This window comes from Schistocerca americana, chromosome 1, assembly GCF_021461395.2.
Source record: "Schistocerca americana isolate TAMUIC-IGC-003095 chromosome 1, iqSchAmer2.1, whole genome shotgun sequence".
NCBI classification, from domain to species: domain Eukaryota; kingdom Metazoa; phylum Arthropoda; class Insecta; order Orthoptera; family Acrididae; genus Schistocerca; species Schistocerca americana.
In genome coordinates this window covers 1,054,106,960-1,054,128,895 of record NC_060119.1, presented here as the reverse complement: position 1 = coordinate 1,054,128,895, position 21,936 = coordinate 1,054,106,960, and the positions used below count along the sequence as shown (strand labels likewise).

General features: G+C 39.7%; 1 protein-coding gene across 2 annotated transcripts in view; it reads left to right on the top strand.

The window, feature by feature from the left end:
* LOC124617109 (mitogen-activated protein kinase kinase kinase 15) overlaps positions 1–21,936 on the top strand; it is a 165,139-nt gene that overhangs the window by 63,335 nt on the left and 79,868 nt on the right. For both annotated transcript variants that reach the window (XM_047145240.1, XM_047145239.1), the window contains exon 17: positions 3,075–3,214. In XM_047145240.1, the coding sequence (XP_047001196.1) occupies positions 3,075–3,214 (140 nt within the window). The remainder of the gene's footprint in view (positions 1–3,074; positions 3,215–21,936) is intronic.

Sequence of the window (21,936 nt, the reverse complement as noted above, 5' to 3'; positions counted from 1 at the left end):
ATCAAAAGACACTATGTATTTCAAACCGTGGAAAGTCCAATTGTTCTGTTCCACAAAATTTAATGTTAATGAGATAATATCTTCTGAATTAAGAGGCAATAGTGGAGAAAACATAATAAATAGTAATCAGAAAGCTTACTGCTACACAATAAATTATAATACATGGCATTAAAATCGAGACATTTAGCATGAAGACACACATGAAAAAATTTCCAAATTTGATCTTTTTCTCAGGTGAAAAAAAAAAATGGTTAATGTGGGATGAGATTACTTCTAGTAATCCCTCAGTATGTATTGAAGTAGAGTGCCTTTTTTGGACAGCTGTTTTCGTTCTTCCTGAGGAGCCTAATAAATTTATGCATGCACTCCTGTGCCTTTGATTTTCAGAGTTAGGCACTGGTATAACCAGAACAATTCTTCATACTAGCATTAATAGTTGCTTGCAGGGTATATGCCATGTCAACATATAATATCTTTTTGCATATGCATTCTTCATTAAAGTAGCTATGACTAATTGTTTCTTCCCTATTTGTTGTTGTTGTGGTCTTCAGTCTATAGACTAGTTTGACACAGCTCTCCGTGCAACTCTATCGTGTGCAAGCCTCTTTATCTCCAATTAACTACTGCAACTTACATCATTGTGAATCTGCTTAGTACTGTATTCATCTGTTGGTCTCACTCTATAATTTTTATTTCCCACATTTCCCTGCAGTACTAAATTGGTGGTCTCTTGACATCACAGAATGTGCCCTACCAACCCATCCCTTCTTATAGTTAGGTTTTTCCACAAATTTCATTTCTCTCTCTGTCTGTTCAGTATTCCTCATTAGTTATATGATCTACCCATCTAATCTTCAGCATTCTTTTGTAACACCACATTTCAAAAACTTCTATTCTCTTCTTGTCTAAACTGCTTACTGTCCACATTTTACTTCCATACATGGCTACACTCCATATAAATACTTTCAGTAGCCATTGCCAGTCTACATTTTATATCCTCTCTACTTCTGCCACCATCAGTTTTTTTGCTGCCCAAATAAAAAAAACTCATCTACTACTTTCATAGTCTAATTTCCCGGTTTATAGGTCAGAAATTGCTACCCTACTGCATTAGAACTTGAAGTGGAAGAGGTTGCTTTTTAGTTTGTAAGATAGGTGTCTCGTCTTTTAGGAGAAGAAAATTTGCTTATAGTCTGTAAATTTCTTTCAACATTCATGCTAAAATAGTGCAAACAATAAGAATAACTCACATGTAGCAGAAAGATGTTAACTCTTAGGAGCCAGAGTCCACAAAATTTTAACAGTTCATCACTGATACTGCTCGAATTCCTTGCGTTTATGAACTGATTAAATTGTACCAGGTATATAGTATGAAATCCACCACATTAAAAATGAGGAGAAAAGAAAACAGGATAATAAAAAATATCTTCATGAAAAACTTAAAACAATGCAGTGCCGTAACCCATTCCAGTCAATAAAAAAGATGGTCAAAACATCAGTTGTGAACCTGACAGTTACTTCCTGATCATCAAAATATAACTTCACAAAGGGAAAACACACAAATTATAGTTGACAAAAATCAAGAGAGAAAAAGAAAACAATGAAAAATGTAATGGAAAGACGAGAAAGTAAGAATATTTGAAAGAACATTAATCAAGGCCACACAGAAACCATTCTCTTCGGTAAGAAAGAATAATGGGATGAGAAATGTGATGAGATCCACAGTGAGGGAACAGGAAAAATTCTTAAAGTGGCACTGATCATGAGAAGAATCTCTCTCTGCTACTGGTCAGTGTAAGACCTTATGTAAAGCTCTCCAAAACAGGATATAATCTGCAATTAGGGAGGGATGGCACAAATAGGAAAGTACTTTTATCTGATCAGTGAGATGGATACAGCCTTTAAATGTTGAATCAGAAGCCAATAATCAGGAGAAAGACAATGTGATATCCATTGTGGAGTACAAGGAAACTGACTAGTCTCAATAATGACCTGCAATTTTAATCTGTTCTTTATGTTTTAATGTGATGGTATATTTGTGAAGAAGTAAGAAAGTTCACATGCAAATGAGTGTGACAGAAGCAGAATAATTATTTATAAGACCCTTTCAAGTCAGACAGGCCGCAAAAGATGAAATGCAGTTTGTATCCCACAATGCTCTGTTAACTAAATGTGACTGGCAGACGAACACAGATTCAAATCATCATAGCAATTGTGAAACAAACACACAGAGCAGAAAAGAATCATACTATAGTGCACAGTTCATTACCCAACTGTATATATTTTCATATGCTGAAAGTCTCATAACTTCCATCGCTTCTCAAAAGTAGATGCCATGTTAAAATATTGTCACTTTGACTGTGGTGACTTGCCTTTTCTGTACACAGACTTTGTCTTTGATTAGTGCCTGGTAATCATCATTTATACCTCTATGCCATGATCTCACAAGGAGGAGAAGGGAATTTTATTTACGTTAATGTGTGATACTAAAAATTTGCATCCCTGTTTCATCCAATGACCTTCCCCAGTACTTCAGTATTTCCTACTCTCATGTTTGTCCTTTTCTTTATTTCATCCCACTTCTTGATAGCTAAATCCACTCCTCACTTTCTCACAGTCATTGCATTTAGTTTTCTCTCTCTTTGAATGCAAATCTACTCTTCTCTTTATATTCTGTAATTTCTTTTTATTTAACTGATTTTCATTTCTATTTATCATTGCTATCATTGTCACACATGCTCAGATTTTCCTTTATGAGCAGTTGACAATCTTCTCTCTTTCAGAGCTGAGATTCTTAATCTCCATTAATTGCACTCTGTAACTTCCATTCAGTTTTTCTGCAAGACCATGTTTGTTCAGCATCCAGAATTTTCAATGACCAAATCTGTCCACCAACTTCCCACACACTTTCCTTTGCACCTTTCTTTTCTGAATGTATCTTGGAAGTTGTGCTCTGTTCCCAGAATTAGTACATATTACTGTATTTAGTTTTATTGTTGATAAAATAACTCTCCAAAACATAGGCAAATATTTCCAGTTATCTCATTATTAACAAAAGTTTGTTATTATTGCAGGTAGGCTATTACAAGATTCATCCTGAAATCCCTCCTGAATTATCAGAAAAGGCAAAGAATTTTATTTTATGTTGTTTTGAACCTGATCCTGAGAAAAGAGCTACAGCAGCAGATTTGCTGGAACATCCCTTCCTCACAGAGTAAGTTTGTTTCTGTGTTATTTTGAAACATAACACTACGTATAAGAAGAAAAGTTACAATAACCTGACTGCAAAAATTTGTTGTATGGATCACATAATTCAATACTGTGCCACCCTTAAATACTGAGGCAAGCGTTACACTGTGGAACAAATTTGAACTTTTTTTGTTACTTCTTGCACAAAACTGGGTGTTTCTAATAGATTTTGATATAAAAAAAGAAGCAGAATTAGGGTATGTCCTGTCACCCTCAAGGTCATTAGAAAAAGTGTTTTTGATCCTATGAATTCAGCTTCGCACCAGAAATACTGTTTTTGAAAAAGAGTTAATTTAATTTTTCCTTATTTTCCTCTATATATACAATATGACATCAGAGTAATGCAAATACTATAAATATATCTAAAAACAAAGATGATGAGACTTACCAAACAAAAGCGCTGGCAGGTCGATAGACACACAAACAAACACAAACATACACACAAAATTCTAGCTTTCGCAACCAATGGTTGCTTCGTCAGGAAAGAGAGAAGGAGAGGGAAAGACGAAAGGATGTGGGTTTTAAGGGAGAAAATGTCTGCTTGTGCCTGTGTATGTGCGGATGGATATGTGTGTGTGTGTGTGTGTGTGTGTGTGTGTGTACCCGTCCTTTTTTCCCCCTAAGGTAAGTCTTTCCGCTCCCGGGATTGGAATGACTCCTTACCCTCTCCCTTAAAACCCACATCCTTTCGTCTTTCCCTCTCCTTCCCTCTTTCCTGACGAAGCAACCATTGGTTGCAAAAGCTAGAATTTTGTGTGTATGTTTGTGTTTGTTTGTGTGTCTATCGACCTGCCAGCGCTTTTGTTTGGTAAGTCTCATCATCTTTGTTTTTAGATATATTTTTCCCACGTGGAATGTTTCCCTCTATTATATTCAAATACTATAATTATTATGACTCAGTTTTCATTTGTACCTTTGAGCACCTCTCTTTCTATCCTCCTAAACTGCATTGCCAAACAAAATTCCCAGCAGGGAATTTTTGGATATGATTTTCATTTATATGTTGTCTCCCTTCTAAGATGCCAATAGTAAATCTGCAAGCATTGCCGGAGTCCATTTGCCTTAGTAGCACAAGTCCATGTTAGAGACTTCTTGATGAAATCTCTCATTGTGTCTGTCACTGTCATTTGACAGGTTGTTTGGAAATAAATCTGAACGGCTGTAGAAAAAATACATTTTTAAAGAATTTATGAATGCATCAATCAGGTTTCCAACTATCTCCTTGTAATTAGGTGCTTTGTTCATGCCAAGAAAATTCTTGACAATTTTTTTAAATGCCTTCCATGCTACGTTTTTGTTTCTTTGTAGTGATTCAACAAAATTTCTTTCTTTCATAAAATCCTGTTTTGAGATCCAGTGAAGATTACTCTTTTGTTTTAACCTCACAGACCTAGGAAAACTTATTCCGTGTATATTGACATGCTTTTCCATCATAATACATACTTTCACATAATTTTTTATCAAACTAAGTTTGATATGCAGTGGATCAAAAAGTTGTACATTTTTAACATTCTTCATATTAGGTTCAAAGTGTTAACACTTAGGTCATTGTCTTACAGAAAAATGACTGACTCTTGTACTACTGTTCCACTCACATTAGATTGTTTTTGATATAAATAGGGTAATGGAAGTCCTTTTGGAATGTAAATAATTAATAAACGGTCACAATGCCCACATAGTACTAGGGACAGAAAGTTGGCTGGAACCAGACGTAAACAGTAATGAAATCCTAAACTCGGATTGGAATGTATACCGCAGAGACAGGCTGGACAGTGAAGGGGGAGGCATGTTTATAGCGATAAGAAGTGCAATAGTATTGAAGGACATTGACGGAGATCCGAAATGTGAAATAATTTGGGTGAAGGTCACAGTTAAAGCAGGCTCAGACATGGTAATTGGATGTCTCTATAGGCCCCCTGGCTCAGCAGCTGTTGTGGCTGAGCACCTGAAGGATAATTTGGAAAATATTTCCCCACCATGTTATAGTTCTGGGTGGAGATTTTAATTTGCCGGATATAGACTGGGAGACTCAAACGTTCATAGCGGGTGGCAGGGACAAAGAATCCAGTGAAATTTTTTTAAGTGCTTTATCTGAAAACTATTTTGAGCAGTTAAACAGAGAACCGACTTGTGGCGACAACATATTAGACCTCCTGGTGACAAACAGACCCGAACTATTTGAAACAGTTAACGCAGAACAGGGAATCAGCGATCATAAAGCGGTTACTGCATCGATGATTTCAGCTGTAAATAGAGATATTAAGAAAGGTAGGAAGATTTTTCTGTTTAGCAAAAGTGACAAAAAGCAGATTACAGAGTACCTGATGGCTCAACACAAAAGTTTTGTCTCAAGTACAGATAGTGTTGAGCATCAGTAGACAAAGTTCAAAACCATCGTACAATATGAATTAGATGAGTATTTGCCAAGCAAGATCGTAGGAGATGGAAAAGAGCCACCGTGGTACAACAACAGAGTTAGAGAACTGCTGCAGAAGCAAAGGGAACTTCACAGCAAACATAAACATAGCCAAAGCCTTGCAGACAAACAAAAATTATGCGAAGCGAAATGTTGAGAGAGGAGGGCTATGCGAGAGGCATTCAATGAATTCGAAAGTAAAGTTCTATGTACTGACTTGGCAGAAAATCCTAAGAAATTTTGGTCTTATGTCAAAGCGGTAGGTGGATCAAAACAAAATGTCCAGACACTCTGTGACCAAAATGGTACTGAAACAGAGGATGACAGACTAAAGGCCGAAATACTGAATGTCTTTTTCCAAAGCTGTTTCACAGAGGAAGACTGCACTGTAGTTCCTTCTCTAGATTGTTGCATAGATGACAAAATGGTAGATATCGAAATAGACAACAGAGGGATAGAGTAACAATTAAAATCGCTCAAAAGAGGAAAGGCCGCTGGATCTGATGGGATACCAGTTAGATTTTACACAGAGTACGCGAAGGAACTTGCCCCCCTTCTTCCAGTGGTGTACCGTAGGTCTCTAGAAGAGCGTAGCGTTCCAAAGGATTGGAAAAGGGCACAGGTCATCCCCGTTTTCAAGAAGGGACATCGAACAGATGTGCAGAGCTATAGATCTATATCTCTAACGTCGATCAGTTGTAGAATTTTGGAACACGTATTATGTTCGAGTAGAAATTTACTCTGTAGGAATCAGCATGTGTTTTGAAAAAGACGGTCGTGTGAAACCCAGCTTGCGCTATTTGTCCATGAGACTCAGAGGGCCATAGACACGGGTTCCCAGGTAGATGCCGTGTTTCTTGACTTCCGCAAGGTGTGCGATACAGTTCCCCACAGTGGTTTAATGAACAAAGTAAGAGCATATGGACTATCAGACCAATTGTGTGATTGGATGGAAGAGTTCCTAGATAACAGAACGCAGCACGTCATTCTCAATGGAGAGAATTCTTCCGAAGTAAGAGTGATTTCAGGTGTGCCGCAGGGGAGTGTTGTAGGACCGTTGCTATTCACAATATACATAAATGACCTTGTGTATGAAATCGGAAGTTCACTGAGGCTTTTTTTCGGATGATGCTGTGGTATATCGAGAGGTTGTAACAATGTAAAATTGTACTAAAATGCAGGAGGATCTGCAGCGAATTGACGCATGGTGCAGGGAATGGCAATTGAAGCTCAATGTAGACAAGTGTAATGTGCTGCGAATACATAGAAAGAAAGATTTCTTATCATTTAGCTACAATATAGCAGGTCAGCAACTGGAAGCAGTTAATTCCATAAATTATCTGGGAGTACGCATTAGGAGTGATTGAAAATGGAATGATCATATAAAGTTAATCATTGGTAAAGCAGATGCCAGACGGAGATTCATTGGAAGAATCCTAAGGAAATGCAATCCGAAAACAAAGGAAGTAGGTTACAGTACGCTTGTTCGCCCACTGCTTGAATACTGCTCAGCAGTGTGGGATCCATACCAGATAGGGTTGATAGAAGACATAGAGAAGATCCAACGGAGAGCAGCGTGCTTCGCTACAGGATCATTTAGTAATCTCGAAAGCGTTACGGAGATGATAGATGAACTCCAGTGGAAGACTCTGCAGGAGAGATGCTCAGTAGCTCGGTACGAGCTTTTGATGAAGTTTCGAGAACATACCTTCACCGAAGAGTCAAGCAGTATATTGCTCCCTCCTACGTGTATCTCGCGAAGAGACCATGAGGATAAAATCAGAGAGATTAGAGCCCACACAGAGGCTTACCGACAATCCTTCTTTCCACGAACAATACGAGACTGAAATAGAAGGGTGAACCAATAGAGGTACCCAAGGGACCCTCCGCCACACACCGTCAGGTGGCTTGCGGAGTATGGATGTGGATGTAGATGTAGATGTAGATTTAAGAAGTAAATATGACAACTCAGCAAAAAGTAGAGGTGTTGACTCATTGAAAAGCACATTAACGTCTCTCTCTCTCTCTCTCTCTCTCTCTCTCTCTCTCTCTCTCTCTCACACACACACACACACACACACACACACACACACACACACACTCTTTTTCATTCTTCTTATGTTCCTTTCAATGACTCAATGACTCTGCTATTTGGTGAGTTGTTACGTTTACTCCTTGAAACTTGGTGTAATCTGTTTGTAGTCTTATAAGAATAACAGTAATTTTTAAATCTTCACATATATGTCAACAGTGTATGCTGCAATGCACAGATTCTAACAAAAGTTGCGTGTTCTTGTAAGTTTCTTTAATCTATGTTGCATGGAAAATTGGCAGGCTTTGAGGCTTGTTTTCCTGTGTTTAGAACACCACCGCTAATGCTTCCTTTATATGAGTTTATGGACACCTGCCATTCTTCTGAATTATGATTATTTTCCAAATACTTAATTAATCCATTAATACCAGTACAGAAGACCATATTCCCATTTGAGGGCGCATTCGGAAGGACGACGGTTCAATCCCGGGTCCGGCCATCCTGATTTAGGTTTTCCGTGATTTCCCTGAATCACTCCAGGCAAATGCCGGGATGGTTCCTCTGAAAGGGCACGGCCGACTTCCTTCCCCATCCTTCCCTAATCCGATGAGACCGATGACCACGCTGTCTGGTCTCCTTCCCCAAACCAACCAACCAACCATTTGAGGGAAAGAATGACAAGAATTCTTTTTCATGATTATGATACAGAGATATTTTGACATGCTTCTGTACAAAATTTCACTCTCGTATCATCGAAGCATGTCATTCTACTTTCGTTTTTTATAAATCTAGGTCACAAATACAGGGACTTAACAACTTTGAAAATTCATATAAATTAATTTATAGTGGCTTTAATGAAATCCAATGGTTGGTGGGAACAGTCCAACTGTTCAAGTCACCTAGCCCAGATGGAATCTTTCCAGCTCTCCTGCAAAAGGCAGGAAAGAGTCTCATAAGAGTCCTATGCAGGTTATTCAGGGTTAGTCTAGCAGTAGGAATCATTCCCAGTGCTTGGAGGTCAGTGAAGGTTGTTTTCATTCTAAAGCCAGGGAGAAATGATCATACCAAGGCCAAGGATATGAGACCAATCATCTGTCCTGCTTCATTCTCAAAACATTGGAAAAACTGGTTAATGTATACATTGGGGAGAGGAGGCTAATTAGGGCCCCTCTACATTCAAACCAACACGCATATCAACCAGGTAAATCATGCGAGACAGCTCTCCCATCAACTCTTTGGGAGAGTGAAGAAAGCACTTCACTTCCAAGAAATAGCCCTCTGCATCTTCCTGGATATTGAGGGAGGGCCTTCAGTAACACGACCTTCGATTCCATGGTAAGGGCAGCAGAGGTGGACCAGGGCTGTGCTTAGTGGAAGGGAGGTAGAGGCTACCATGATGAATGAAAAGATGGTAATTAACACCACTAGAGGTTGCCCACAAGGAGTAGTTCTGTCCCCTCTATTGTGAAACCTAGTGGTGAACCAACTCATTGAGGAACTAAATTCCAGACAGTGCTTCTGCCAAGGATATGCAGATGACCTTGTCATAGTAATACTTGGCAAATTTACCGACGTAGTTAGAAGTATGGCACAAGGAAGATTGGACATTGTGCAAGACTGCTGCAGTAAACAGGATCTGAGGTTTAATCCTAAGAGGACTGTTGTGGTGCCATTTACAAAGAGGCACATCCAACACTCAAGTTGGAATCTAAAACTGTTCAATGAAACTCTATGTATGAAGGGGATAGTGAAATATCTAGGGGTAACCTTTGATGAGAAACTGACATGGACCCCTAACATTAAGAGCATCAGCTCTGAGGCAAAAATTACTCTAGTGAGTACCAGAAGGGCTTGTGGTAAAAACTGGGGCCTTAAGGCCCAGAGGTATGCACTGGATATACTCCACAATGGTTAGACCTAGGAAGAAGGTAGAACAGCAGGTTGCAGCTAAGGAGCTTGCTACGGTGCAGAGACTGGCCTGCTTAGCCATAATAGGTGGAATTAGCAGTACATCAACTGCTGGGATGGAAGCCATGCTGCACATGCCTCCACTACACCTTTGGGTCAAGATGGAGGTAGGTAGCTAGGGCAGTCAGACTTAAAACTGGCAAAAATTGGATCTCATTGGGATATCCAGAATTACACACTAACATGGTGAGTGAGGTAAATAAAGGAATGGCTGGGGAAATGCCTGCCGCCTATATAATAACCCGCCAACTGCTTCAACAAGCCTTACAATATGATAATTGTAAGCAGAGAGCAGACGGAAAAAAACAGTTCGACACCACACTACAGGGGACATTGTTTGGTTCACCGATGGGTCAAAATCGGACCAAGGTGGTGGGGCAGGGATGTACAGGGTTCAGCCAAGACAGGAGGGCATCATCTCTCTAGGAAAACTGGCCTCTGTATTCCAAGCTGAAATTACTGCAATCAGGGCAAGTGTGGAAGAGAATATGTGTAGGTGCTACAAGGACCGTAGCATCTACATCTATTCAGACAACCTGGCAGCCCTGAAGTCAGTGGCAGCACATGCAATGAGATCTAAGATTGTTGCAGAATGCCACAGGGCTCTAGTGGAGCTAGGGGGAAGCAGTAGGGTAAATCTAGTGTGGATCCCTGGCCACTCAGGCAATGAACAAGCTGACAGATTGGTCAGGATGGGGACGACGACTCCATTTATTGGACTGGAACCTGTCCTGACAATCACCGAGGCTATGATCAAACTAGAACTACGGAACTGGCTTAGGAAACAGCACGTAGAAAATTGGAATAAGGTCCATAAACAAAAACATGGTAAGGTAATGATGCCCAAGCTGTATTTTAAAAGACGCTCTGTAATCCTGGGATTGAACAGGAAAGAGATCAAACTCAGGACTGGACTGATGACTGGCCATGGGAATTTCAAAAAGCACATACACACAATGCGTATAATGAAAGAAGACCCTGAATGAATGTAGGATTTGTGATGAGAGTGAAGACACTGCATCACACCTAATCTTTGAATGCCTGGCATTGGAGAGCAAAAGATACAGGATCTTCAGGACAACTAGACCTGAAGAAATTGTGTCTAACAAAAACGTGGTAAAGGGCTCCTTGCACTATTTAAGGGCATTGGTTGGCTTTACTAGATATACAGGGAGCGATACCGCACAATAAACTCGGTTTTGGTGTGTGCAGTGGCGGGTTAGACCTAATCTGTTTTAGCTTCCCTGTCAAAATCAAATCAAATCAAATTCATAGAACCTACAGAGGTAATTGTAATGTCAATTTGTAGGGAAATACATGAAGTTTTGTCTGAGATAGTTTGCTACATCTACATGATTGCTCTGCTATTCACAATAAGTGCTGAATTGCACTATAAGGAGCGCTAGCAGCAGTTGGGTTAAAGATGGCTGCCTTCACTGGATCCAAGCGTGCTAGCTGTGTGTTTTGGATTGAAGTTGGCGACAACAGTTCAGTGATAATCCACATCAAACATTGCAACATGTTTGTGATAGTCTTAAACTGAACATTTTTTTGTGCATTGAACAAGAACAAAGTGTATGGTCCCTTTCTTTCCTTGAGAGAACCATCAACAGGATAGTGTACCTGGATATGATACAACAATTTTTGATACCACAGATCGATGAGGATGACCAAGAACAAAATGTGTACTTCATGCAAGATGGTGCACCACCCCACTACCTGGCTGACATCTGGAATTTTCTCAGTGGCTGCTTTCCAGGTCAATAGATTGACCATGATGCGCCAATTACATGGCCCGAAACTGACGCCACTCTTTTTTTTTTAAATGGGTATTCATCAAGGATATCATGTTTGTATCTCATGTGCTGGCTTCTCTACCTGAACTTAGAGCGAGAATTTACGCCGCCACTGAGCAAACCTGTGATGTATGCAGGATAACCAATGGAAGCCACATACATCATCTTTCATCTTTAGTTTAAGGTGAAAAAACGTGATGCTTTCCCTACAAAATAACACTAAACCCAGCTCTATATCTTCTTTCATTAAATTTATATGAATTTTTTAAAGTTGTGAAGCCCTTTTTGAAACACCCTGTACAATGAATAAGCTCTTGACTGTTACACTGTGCGAGGCTCTGAGGCATTGTCCCTGCAGTTAGAATCCCTCACGTTCGTTTCCACTTCTGAATTCAAGTATATTATATAAAGTTTTGAAACTTTGGGATAATACTTGCGTAAGGTGTAGTGGTTGCCTTGCCTCCCCCCCCCTCTCCCTCCCCTATTGTAGGGAGGTAGGGTGTCCTCTTTTTCCCTCCGCATCAGTTTCTTCCATTTTTTAAAATTTACACAAAATGGTTTATTTTTAGAAGAAAACTGTAATTATAAAAAAAATCCTCATAAAACTCTACACAAAAACTCTTGCATATTTTAAGTCATATGAATAGTTTTAGAGGTATATGAAATGGAAAAGGAGTCTGTTAATCCATAATTTTTGCAGCTTTTGTTGGTTAGTCCATTATGTAAATGAAGAGAATTATTAAATGTATGGAAATATTTTGTACATTTTCTATTTGATGAAATTTATTGTGTGTTGAGTATTATTGAAATTGGGATTAGGTGCCCAACAATGAAAACTGTGAGTTCCCATTCTCATTCACTCAAAGTTCACCTATCACTGTTGCTGCTTGTTTTCCCTACACATGTTCAGTTTAGTTGAGTTTATATCATGAGTTTATTAAAGCCCTGTGGGACAGTTCAGTTTGTTGTTTTATTTAGTGTTTCTTCTTACTGTTTTCTTTTTTGTGGTCTGGGAAGAAAATAATGCTGGACTGTACCCACTGTTTTATTTGCGGAAAATCTATTTCGCAAGGAGGGACATCAAAAGTGATGAAGGGGTTGGAAACTTCACTTCGTGTAAGGCTCATACTCTTCTACAGAATGTTGCAATGACTGAAGTGCATAAGGTATGTTGATGTGGACATATTAAACAATGTAAAGCAAAGAAACTAATTAACTAGATAGCTGCTCAAGTAGTTGACAGAAATTTAAAATTGTCTTTGTCTTAATCCATTCAATTTCAAATACACTTCTCTTATATGTGCTGAAAAATGTGACTAAGAGGCCGAAAGAAAGAAAGAAAGAAAGAAAAAAAAAAGGCTCCTAAAACTTTGTGGAATATTTGAAATTCGTTCTTTAACTCTGAATCACACACTGCTTGAGAAAGCAAAGAAAGTTGATGACTTTGATAGAAAAGTTGCCTAAAACATCAACAGTGTCTTGTGCTTGTAGCAGCAGAAGCCCTTTAATCATCAAGATTACTGTGCTAAATTAGTGTCGAATCCTTCCTCTGTTTGAAAATGAGGCTGCCCTCATGACATCAGCTTTGGTACTGCTTTCCAAGAAGCATGCAATTTAGTAGATTCTTAAGAGGAATATTACTTCTCACTGCATGATGTATTACAGAGAGGTACTGAATTTCTTCCAGAAGGAGATAAAATGACCATAGAAACTCAAAAAGAGTTGACTGAACACAATAGTGTGGAATGCTGTTTGCCACAATGCCAGAAAAAGAAGAAAAAAACACTTGTTTGTTTTCACGACGGTGGTCACAAATCGTTGAATCAAAGCTAGAATGAATGAGCTGCCTGTAAAAAGATAAGCAAATGAGAATAATGGAAGCAGCTGCAGTATGGAGATACAAGAATGACTCCTTACAGTACTGCCAATTATCCAGATCTCACTGACTTGACTTAGAATGCTGAAGTTGCAGTTCCTGATGCTTTACAAGATTTGAAGGATGATTTTTCTGTAAATAATTGTATACAACAAATTATTTGTTCAACAGATATTGTGGCATTTTAGTTGTGTAGGTGGTGTAAATATGATGACTGCAAATGTACTGATTAATTCTACAATAATTCTTTATTCCCTTGACAAATCATAAGGTTCATAATACTGAACAAAAAACTCTCTCTCATACACACCTTCAGATGTTAATAGTAACTTTTATGTGCTACATATGTATTGTATGTGTATAAAGGCAAGTATTGTGGAGAAACAGCAGAAAGGCTTAACTGAATTAAAACTGAAGTTGAAACTAAATTATGTCAAACATGTAGGATAATGGATTTTTGCTCTTTCATGTAGGATGTATTGAGAACTGGTTACCTTGCTTTTGAGCAGAATTGAGTATTAGAATGTGAGAGGGAGCTAACCCACACAGACATGGAACATAAATATTTTGAGTTTCAGTGTGATTCTGAGATATTCCAAAATCTTTCTTCTGTACAGTGGAACAGTAAAGGTGTGTACTAATTATTAACATATTGTGGAACTATAACTATATAATGGTAGTAAACAAATGTCAGTAACTCATTTTTAACAATTTTTGGGCCACCTCCCTCTCTCATTCTAGCACACAATTTCACTAGAAATTTTTTTGTCATTTTAGATGTCTTCGAGAAGTGACTGTTTTTCACAAAAATTGAAGATAAAAAAAGAGATAAAAGTTAAGTAAGGAGTGGGGAAGGGGGATACGCACCTGTTGTGGCTGGGGGGGGGGGGGGGGAGGGGGGAGACACACTTTTGTGTTTCTTGGTGGTACTGCTAGATTCCTTATGAGTGTTTTTCTCAGAGTTTCAAAACCTTATAAAAACACAAAATGAACTTTGTTTGTATTGAAGTATCAAAAAAGTTTCATTTCGATGTATTTGTGAAAACATCTTTGAAATTATGAGACAGTCTTACAAAGAAATAAGTATAATGTACAGATTGTAAGTATAGTATCCAAATTAAGAATCATGACTCCGGACATTTTCTGTATGCTGGTTGCAGTTGCTTTGCATGTGCACAATGCAGTTTTGTAAAAGTTTCTATGGCAACGCCTCTTAGTAGCTCTATAAATGGCTACTGTTTTCACCTACAGCGATTTGTTCTTTGCAGATGAAAGCCGTCAAAAGTGCTGCCAAGTGTCATGGATTTGCTTAATTTGACTTGATTGTAAGAGTGTCTTAGTAGTAAAGAATAAATGTATTAAAACTTCAAGCATGATGTGGTAGGTTTTCAGGCATCTCAGTGTTTATGACTTTATATTTTCTGATATATGTGTCATACAATAATATAATTATGTAGGTACGTTCAGCAACCTATGTGGATATTATCTGCAAAATGTGATGAGAATAGAGTTAGTAAGAGAGAAGTAATAAATGTAAACGGCATACACAGTGTGAATGTTTTTCATTCATCTCAGTGACGACATATCAATCTGACAGTTTTTTTTTGTAAATGTCAACACCAAATTGCGATTTTTTTTTTTTCTCCCCCTCCCCCTATGTAAGGCATACAACACCACTTGGTGCCATCACATTTTACTTACCCTCCTTGACTAGAACTTTGAAGGCTCCTTACTGATTTTTTTCACCAATTCTTATCTCAGTGATCATTTCAGGTTAGAATTGGTATGTCTCTCAGATCCTCAGGGGTCCAAAAGAATGACATCCTGCAGGGCTCCGTGCTGAGAGTTACACTTTTCTTCATCACCGTCATTGAGTTAATGACCTCAGTCTGACTGCTGGTCATCCTGCACTGTGTGTCAACAACTTTTGCATTTGGTATAGCTTCCAGACAGTGGCCTTGCTGCTGAATGCCAGCTCAAAAGCACCATCTGCAGGACCTCTGAATGGACTCTTTCCCATTCCTTCCAGTTCACTCCCATGAAAATGTGATTCATGCATTTCTGTCATTGTACCACCATCCGTCTTGACCCAGAACTCTATGGGCACACAGTGTTTGGACATTGTAGCACAGTCCTGGTTTTTGGGACAAATCTTTGACAGAAAGCCGACATGGCCAGCCCATATTCGTCGCTTAAAGACTAGCTGCATGTGAAAGCTTAACCCTCTCTACTTTCTTGCCCACACCTTTTGTGCTGCATATTGCACTACTCTCATTCCTATTTACTGGATCCTGGTTTCACCCCTGTTGGACTGTGGTTTTCAGGTTTGTGGCTCAGCAGAATCTTTAGCTTTGAAATTGTTGGACCCAGTCCATCATCATGGAATAAGGCTGGCCACAGGTGTCTTCCAGAATAGTCCCAAAGACACATCTTGCTGAAGTGAGAATCTACCCTCTTCATTTCCCACAATACCAACTCTTGTCACTTGTGTAATCACCAGCCGACAATTTCCTAACCATCCAACTTCTCAAACTGGTTTTTTTCCCCATACAAAGGGCATTGATACCTATGCTCAGGTTGGATTATGAGTGCATGAGGATGTCTACTGGGCACTCACTGGCTCCACCCACCTGCTGATATTATTGTTTCTCTGCCCTTAGTTTGTTATTTCTGGTTCAATTGAAATCCATTACATTTTGGCCTCCTCACTTTCATTAGTATGAATATCCTGGATATGAGACATTCTTTACTCTGTAACAGTCTGTGTCCTTAATCAAGTTCATCTTCAACAACATCTACATAGATATACTCTGCAAACCACCGCTCAGTGCATTTTGGAGGGTACCTTGTACCACTACTAGTTATTCCCTCTCCTGTACCACTCACAAATAGATCGAGGAAAAAACAACTCTCTAAAAGCCTCTGTACAAGCCTTTTCTTGCATCTTATCTTCGTGGTCCTTACACAAAATGTATGTTGGCAGTCAGGCTCAAATGCTGATTCTCTAAATTTGCACACTGGTGCCTTGTGGAAAAACCGTCATCTTTCCTCCAAGGATTTCCATTTGAGTTCTCGAAGCATCTCTGTAATACCTGTGTTTTAATTGACCTACAGGACTGTTATCCCACTCAATCAGATTAACTTACATTTTTCTACATTTAGAACAAGCTGCCATTCATTATACCAACTAGAAATTTTGTCCTACAGTTGCTCAATGACAACACCTTCCTGCACACCACAGTGTCATCAGCAAACAGCTGTAAATTGCTCTGTCCGTCAGGTCATTCATGTATATAGAGAATAAAAGCAGTCCTATCACACTTCCCTGGGGACTCCTCACGATACATTTATCTCTGATGTACACTCACTGTCAAGGACCACTTAATGGGTTCTATTGCCTAAGAAGTCTTTGAACCACAGGGAACTGAAACTATATGCTCAGACCGTCGTCAGTGACCCACAGTGGGACACTGTGTACAATGCTTTCTGGAGATCTAGGAATATGGAATATGCCTGTTGTCCTCCATTGTATATAGGACATTATGAGAGAAAAGGGCAAGCTAAGTTTCGCAGAAGCGATGATGCTCTCTAAATCCTTGTTGATTTTTGGACAAAAGCTTTTCTGTCTCTAGGAAATTTATTATATTTGAACTCAGAATGTATTCAAGATTTCTGCAGGAAACTGATGTTAAGTATATTGGTGTGTGATTCTGCTGGGCAGTTCTTTTATGTTTCTTACATAAAGGAGTCACCTGCACTTTTTGCCATTTGCCCTGGAGTTTTCACTGGGTGAGAAATTCTTGATAAATGCAAGCTAAGGAAGGGGCAAATGCTGCAGAGTGCTTTCTGAAAACCAAATTGGGTTTTCATCATGAACTGGTGACTTATTTGTTTTCTACTCTTTCAGTTGCTTCTCTACGCCACAGACACCAGTTTCTAGGCAGATAAAGGGTCAGGTGTGGATAGAGTTTCTCTTGCCACAGAGGAGCCCTGGAGACCTCTTATCTGCTCTGACCTACATGCTAGTCCAACCCATACACTTATATTTCTCTTTAAATTATTTCTCAGCTCTGGCATCAGTATTAGTGTCAAGACCTCGATTTTACCACTCCCACAGTGTTTCATAATTCATTCAAATTCCTAGCTGATGCTTCTATTCCCAGATGAACTCTCTCTTGATCAAGGAACCCTGCTGTTTTGTGCCTTAACCCCAACCCTCCAACCAGCCAACCAACCAGTCAGAAACTGTGGGTGATGACAATTAATGGACTGCAGATAAATGGATAGTTAGTTGGATATTACTAACTTCAGTTGCAATTTCTCAGGAAGCAAAATCTTTGTTCCACAGTGTTATCTTCAAGGTTATTTTATCTAACAGGTGTGTTTTGTAAACTTATTACTTGTTTGGCGAGTCACTTGAAAATTTGTTAATTAAATTAGAGGTTTATTGTCAACAGCCTAATGCAACTGAGACCTGGTCATTCACTCATTCTTTTGAGAAAGCTTGCCAGTGAAACATTTAGAATTGGTGTAGTGTGTTGCTGTGTGTATGGATCTAATTCGAGAATACTGACATTATCACAGAAAGGTGTTGCTGAGCAACTTGATTCATTGCTGCTCTAATGTAATACAAACATTTTGCATCTATGATGGAGCTGTATAAAAAAATTACTAACTTCATGTAAGCTTACTCTTTTTCACAAACTTAAAATATAATTAAATTTCTATTATGGAATGTATTGTAAAATACATTTGTTTAATTAATTGATGAAAAACATAATACATGCAGAAATTAAACACCAACAATGGTTGTTATTGTAGAACAGTTACTGCCTAGGGCAGAATGGTAAGAAATTTCAGTTGTGTACACACTTTGAACTACACTGAAGAACCGAAGAAACTGGTACACATGCCTAAAACCGTGTAGGGCCCCTGTGAGTATGCAGAAGTGCCGCAACAAGACATGGCATGGACTCGACTAGTGTCTGAAGTATTGCTGGAGGGAACAAACACCATGAATCCTGGAGGGCTGTCCATAAATCCGTAAGAGTACGAGCGGTGCAGATCTCTTCTGAACAGCACGTTGCAAGGCATCCCAGATATGCTCAATGATGTTCATGTCTGGACAATTTGCTGGCCAGCAGAAGTGTTTCAACTCAGAGTGTTGCTGGAGCCATTCTGTAGCAATTCTGGATGTGTGGAATGTTGCATTATCCTGCTGGAATTACCCAAGTCCATTGGAGTGCGCAATGTACATGAATGGCTGCAGGTGATCATACAGGATGCTTAAGTACGTGTCACCTGTCAGAGTCATATCTAGACGTATCAAGAGTCCCATATCACTCCAACTGCACACACCCAGCATCATTACAGAGCCTCCACCAGCTTGAACAGTCCCCTGCAGATAGGCAGGGTCCGTGGATTCATGAGGTTGTCTCCATACCCGTACATGTCCATCTGCTCAATACAATTTGAAACGAGACTCATCCGACCAGGCAACAAGTTTCCAGTCATCAACAACACAATCTTGGTGATGACGGGCAGAGATGAGGTGTAAAGCTGTGTGCCGTACAATCATCAAAGGTACATGAGTGGGTCTTTGGCTCTGAATGCCCATATCGATGATGTTTCAATGAATGGTTCACTTGCTGACACTTGTTGATGGCCCAGCACTGAAATCTGCAGCAATTTGTGGTAGGGTTGCATGTCTGTCATGTTGAACAATTCTCTTCACTCATCATTGGTCCCATTCTTGCAGTGATTTTGGAGATTTGATGTTTTACCAGATTCCTAATGTTCAAGGTACACTCGTGAAATGGTCGTACGGGAAAATCCCCACTTCATCACTACCTCGGAGATGCTGCGTCCCATCGCTCATGTGCCGAATGTAGCACCACATTCAAACTCACTTACGTCTTTGATAACCAGCCATTCTGGCAGCAGTTACCAATCTAACAACTGCACCAGACACTTGTTGTCTTATATGGGCATTGATGACCACAGCACCGTATTCTGCCTGTTTACCTATCTCTGTATTTGAACATGCATGCCTATACCAGTTTCTTTAGCGCTTCAATGTATCATAGAAAATGTATTTTTGTACCTTAATTTGTACTTTCTGGTTTAATTAAATGTTCTAAATGCTGATCAAAAGAAATTTTCAAATTGTTGACCTTTTAGCAGTGATGATGATGATGATGATGATGATGATGATGATGATTATGCGATAATACAAAACGAGCTGCCCTTTTTTGCACCCTTTCAATGTCCTCCGTCAATGCCACCTGGTAAGGATCCCACACCGCGCAGCAATATTCTAACAGAGGACGAACGAGTGTAGTGTAAGCTGTCTCTTTAGTGGACTTGTTGCATCTTCTAAGTCTCCTGCCAATGAAACGCAGCCTTTGGCTTGCCTTCCCCACAATATTATCTATGTGGTCTTTCCAACTGAAGTTGTTCATAATTTTAACACCCAGGTACTTAGTTGAATTGACAGCCCTGACCTGTGATCATCATCATCATCATCATCATCATCATCATCATCGCCATTGTCGTCGTCTAAATTTTCCAGCCCCTAAATGCGTCTGTTTAGAACATAAGCCTCTCCATTTTCTCCTGTTCTCCCATTATGTTTCTCTCTCCACTCTGTTCTAGTCTTCTCCTCTCATCATTTCACATTCCTTCACCCAGTGATGCATCTCTCTCTCTCTCTCTCTCTCTCTCTCTCTCTCTCTCTCTCTACATCTACGTCTACGTGACTACTCTACAATTCACATTTAAGTGCTTGGGAGAGGGTCCATCGAGCCACAATCATACTATCTCTCTACCATTCCACTCCCGAACAGCACGCGGGAAAAACGAACACCTAAACCTTTCTTTTCGAGCTCTGATTTCTCTAATTTTATTTTGATGATCATTCCTACCTATGTAGGTTGGGCTCAACAAAATATTTTCGCATTCGGAAGAGAGAGTTGGTGACTGAAATTTCATAAATAGATCTCGCCGCGACGAAAAGCGTCTTTGCTTTAATGACTTCCATCCCAACTTGCGTATCATATCTGCCACACTCTCTCCCCTATTATGCGATAATACAAAACGAGCTGCCCTTTTTTGCACCCTTTCAATGTCCTCCGTCAATGCCACCTGGTAAGGATCCCACACCGCGCAGCAATATTCTAACAGAGGACGAACGAGTGTAGTGTAAGCTGTCTCTTTAGTGGACTTGTTGCATCTTCTAAGTCTCCTGCCAATGAAACGCAGCCTTTGGCTTGCCTTCCCCACAATATTATCTATGTGGTCTTTCCAACTGAAGTTGTTCATAATTTTAACACCCAGGTACTTAGTTGAATTGACAGCCCTGAGAATTGTACTATTTATCGAGTAATCGAATTCCAACGGATTTCTTTTGGAACTCATGTGGATCACCTCACACTTTTCGTTATTTAGCGTCAACTGCCATCTGCCACACCATACAGCAATATTTTCTAAATCGCTTTGCAACTGGTACTGGTCTTCGGATGACCTTACTAGACGGCAAATTACAGCATGATCTACGAACAACCTAAGAGAACTGGTCAGATTGTCACCCAGGTCATTTATATAGATCAGGAACAGCAGAGGTCCCAGGACGTTTCCCTGGGGAACACCTGATATCACTTCAGTTTTACTCGATGATTTGCCCTCTATTACTACGAACTGTGACCTTCCTGACAGGAAATCACGAATCCAGTCGCACAACTGAGACGATACCCCATAGGCTCGCAGCTTGATTAGAAGTCGCTTGTGAGGAACGGTGTCAAAAGCTTTCTGGAAATCTAGAAATACGGAATCAACCTGAGATCCCCTGTCGATAGCGGCCATTACTTCGTGCGAATAAAGAGCTAGCTGCGTTGCACAAGAACGATGTTTTCTGAAACCATGCTGATTACGTATCAATAGGTCGTTCCCTTCGACGTGATTCATAATGTTTGAATACAGAATATGCTCCAAAACCCTACTGCAAATCGACATCAATGATATAGGTCTGTAGTTCGATGAATTACTCCTACTACCCTTCTTAAACACTGGTGCGACCTGCGCAATTTTCCAATCTGTAGGTACAGATCTGTCGGTGAGCGAGCGGTTGTATATGATTGCTAAGTAGGGAGCTATTGTATCAGCGTAATCTGAAAGGAACCTAATCGGTATACAATCTGGACCTGAAGACTTGCCCTTATCAAGTGATTTGAGTTGCTTCCCAACCCCTAAGGTATCTACTTCTAAGAAACTCATGCTAGAAGCTGTTCGTGTTTCAAATTCTGGAATATTCCATTCGTCTTCCCCGGTGAAAGAATTTCAGAAAACTGCGTTCAATAACTCCGCTTTAGCGGCACAGTCATCGGTAACAGTACCATCGACAATGCGCAGCGAAGGTATTGACAGCGTCTTGCCGCTTGTGTACTTTACATACGACCAGAATTTCTTCAGATTTTGTACCAAATTTTGAGACAATGTTTCGTTGTGGAACCTATTAAAGGCATCTCGCATTGAAGTCCGTCCTAAATTTCGCGTGTCTGTAAATTTTAGCCAATCTTCGGGATTTCGCATTCTTCTGAACTTC